This window comes from Eimeria mitis, genomic scaffold (assembly GCF_000499745.2).
Source record: "Eimeria mitis Houghton genomic scaffold, Emh_scaff1385, whole genome shotgun sequence".
Lineage (NCBI taxonomy): Eukaryota > Apicomplexa > Conoidasida > Eucoccidiorida > Eimeriidae > Eimeria > Eimeria mitis.
Genome location: NW_013569010.1, coordinates 7634 through 10336, shown reverse-complemented (window position 1 = coordinate 10336; position 2703 = coordinate 7634). Strand labels below are relative to the sequence as shown.

General features: G+C 55.0%; 1 protein-coding gene across 1 annotated transcript in view; it reads left to right on the top strand.

Annotated features, from left to right (window-relative positions):
• Positions 1–1986: 1986 nt before the first annotated feature.
• The window catches only part of EMH_0035880 (uncharacterized protein), a gene marked incomplete at both ends in the record, with an annotated part of 1284 nt that continues 567 nt past the window's right edge, over positions 1987–2703 (top strand). The window contains 2 exons of the mRNA XM_013495018.1: positions 1987–2470; positions 2702–2703. Coding sequence (XP_013350472.1) covers positions 1987–2470; positions 2702–2703 — 486 coding nt within the window. The remainder of the gene's footprint in view (positions 2471–2701) is intronic.

Below are 2703 nucleotides of genomic sequence, written 5' to 3'. Positions count from 1 at the left end.
AACCCTTAAAACCCTAAACCCTAGACCCTAAGCCCTTTTTAAATCGAGTATAAACCCTAAACCCTAAACCCTAAACCCTAGATGTTATGTATGTGTGTGTTTATGTTTAGGGTTGGGTGGTACTGGTATTGGGGCTTGTGAGGGTTTAGAGAATATAGAAATGCATGCAGCAGCAGCAGCAGCAGCATATGAAACCCTAATGAAGGGTTTTGTTGAGTATGCGGCGAAGACAGAGGAGGGTTTAGGGTTTGGGTTGGCTTTTCTTAGGCAAAAAGAAATATTTACAATGTATAACCAACACAGATTCTTCTTCTAGATAGTTCTCCTCCTGCTGCTGCTGCTGCTGCTGCTGCTGCTGCTGCTGCTGCTGCTGCTGCTGCTGCTGGTGATGGGGATGGTGGTGATGGTGGTGGCGGTGGTGGTGCTGCTGCTGCAAGCACAGCAGCAGCTGCAACAGCAGCAGCAACACAACTTGCAGCTGCTGCTGCTGCAGCAGAAACAGCAACAGCATCTGGTGCTGCTGCAGCAGCAACAGCAGCAGCAGCAACAGCAGCAGCAGCAACAGCAGCAGTCTTCCTGCAGCCAAAGAAGAGGCCCTGGTTTAGTGTGTCTTTAGGGCCCCCTCCTCCTCTTTCTTTTTCTTTTTTTTCTTTTTCTTTTTTTCTCTTTTTCATTTCTCTTTATTTATTTCTTTCTTTTGTTTCTTTAACTAAAAACTAACAAAACAAATACACCACCCCTTGGGGGCCCCCTCCCTTTCAAACCTCTACAGGGCCCCCCTGGGGGCCCCCCTCCTGGGGGCCCCCCTGTGCAGGGGCCCCCCTGTGCAGGGGCCCCCCTGGGGGCCCCCCTGTGCAGGGGCCCCCCTGGGGGCCCCCTTGTGCAGGGGCCCCCCTGGGGGCCCCCACTTGTAGGGGCCCCCTGGGGGGCCCCTTCGTTGCTAGGGGCCCCCGGGGGCCCCCCTCTGTAGGACCCCCCCTACTAAGCATTGTTCTTATTTAACTATGGGGGGCCCCTGGGGTTTATTGGGGGCCCCCTTGAGTTTTGTAAGAATACATACATAGGGGGGCCCCTCTTGCTGTAAACCCTAAACCCTAAACCCTAATTTTAGTTTAAAATACAGCAGGGGCCCCTTGCTGCTCTGCACCGCTCTTATGATGGGGGGCCCCCCGGGGGCCCCTCGGGGGCCCCTGGGGGGCCCCCAACAAAAAAAGAGATATAAGGGTTTAGTGGTTGCTGCTGTTGTTGCTGCTGTTGACGCTACTAAAAAAAATACACAAACCCTAAACCCTAAACCCTCGGGCTCAGCTGCCTCAGTCTAGCTAAACCCTAAACCCTAACCCAAACCCTAAAACCCTAAACCCTAGCAATAAATCCTAACCCCTAAACCCTTACCCTAAATTCTATCCCTAAACCCTAACCCTAAACCCTAAACTCTAAACCCTAAACTCTAAACCCTAAACCCTAAACCCTCGCAGTACCCGTGCTGCTACTTTTTCAAAACACTTCTCTCAGCTGTCTTTCCGTCTAGATAAACAGACAGCAGAGAAACCCTTTAGGTTTCTCCTTTATGAGGGGGGCCCCCCTGACGGGGCCCCCATGGGGGGGGGCCCCCACACGGCAACCCCTACAGGGGGCCCCCCTGACGGGGGCCCCCATGGGGGGGCCCCCCCTGACGGGGCCCCCATGGGGGGCCCCCCTGACGGGGCCCCCATGGGGGGCCCCCCTGGCGGGGGCCCCCTTCGGGGGGGCCCCTCTTGCAGGCAACTAAGAAAACAATGAGGGGGGCCCCTACGAGTACTGTTTGTAGTTGGGGGGCCCCTGACATTGGGGGCCCCCTACCTGTACCCTGGGGGCCCCCTAGGGGGGCCCCTCAGTGATGTTTTGCTGCTTCAATAGGGGGGCCTCGCTGCTGTCTTGGGGGCCCCTAAAAAGAGGAGGGGGGGGGCCCCCTAGGGGCCCCCAAGGCGGGTTACACGCACCCTGATGAGAACACAACAGCAGCAGCAACAAATACACAGAAATTTAAATAATGTTGACGCGGAGACAGCAGCAGCAGCAGCAAAAGCAGCAGCAGAAGCAGCAACAGCAGCAGCAGCAGCAGCAGCAGTAGCAGAAGCAGCAGCAGCAGAAAGCAGTAGCAGCAGCAGCAGCAGTAGCAGCAGCAGCAGTAGTAGCAGCAGCAGTTACATGCAGCATCAGCTGTATACGCAGCTATCACTGCAGCAGCAGCAGCGGCTGCAAAAAGCAGCAGCAGCAGCAGCAGCAGCAGCAGCAGCACCTAGTGAGCATCAGCTGCAGCAACAGCAAGAGCAGGAACAGCAACAACATCAAGAGAAACAGCAGCAACAGCAGCAACAGCAGCAGCAACGGCAGCAGCAGCAGCAACAGCAAGAGCAGCAGCAACAGCAACAGCAGCAGCAGCAGCAGCAGCAGCAGCAGCTGCAGCAGCAAACCTCAATTTGTGCGCGTAAGAATTCGAGTTTGTCTTTGAGTTCCTGTGTGTCTCCGATAGACTCCAGGGTTTTTTGTTTTTTATTTATTTTTTTTTTATTTATTTTTTTTTGTTTTATTTTTTCTTCTTTATGGGGGCAGCTCAGCAGCAGCAGCTGCTGCAGCAGCAGCACCATCTCCTTCGCAGTAGCTCGAACGCTCTCTCGGGCTGCTGCTGCTGCTGCTGCTGCTGCTGCTGCTGCTGCAGGT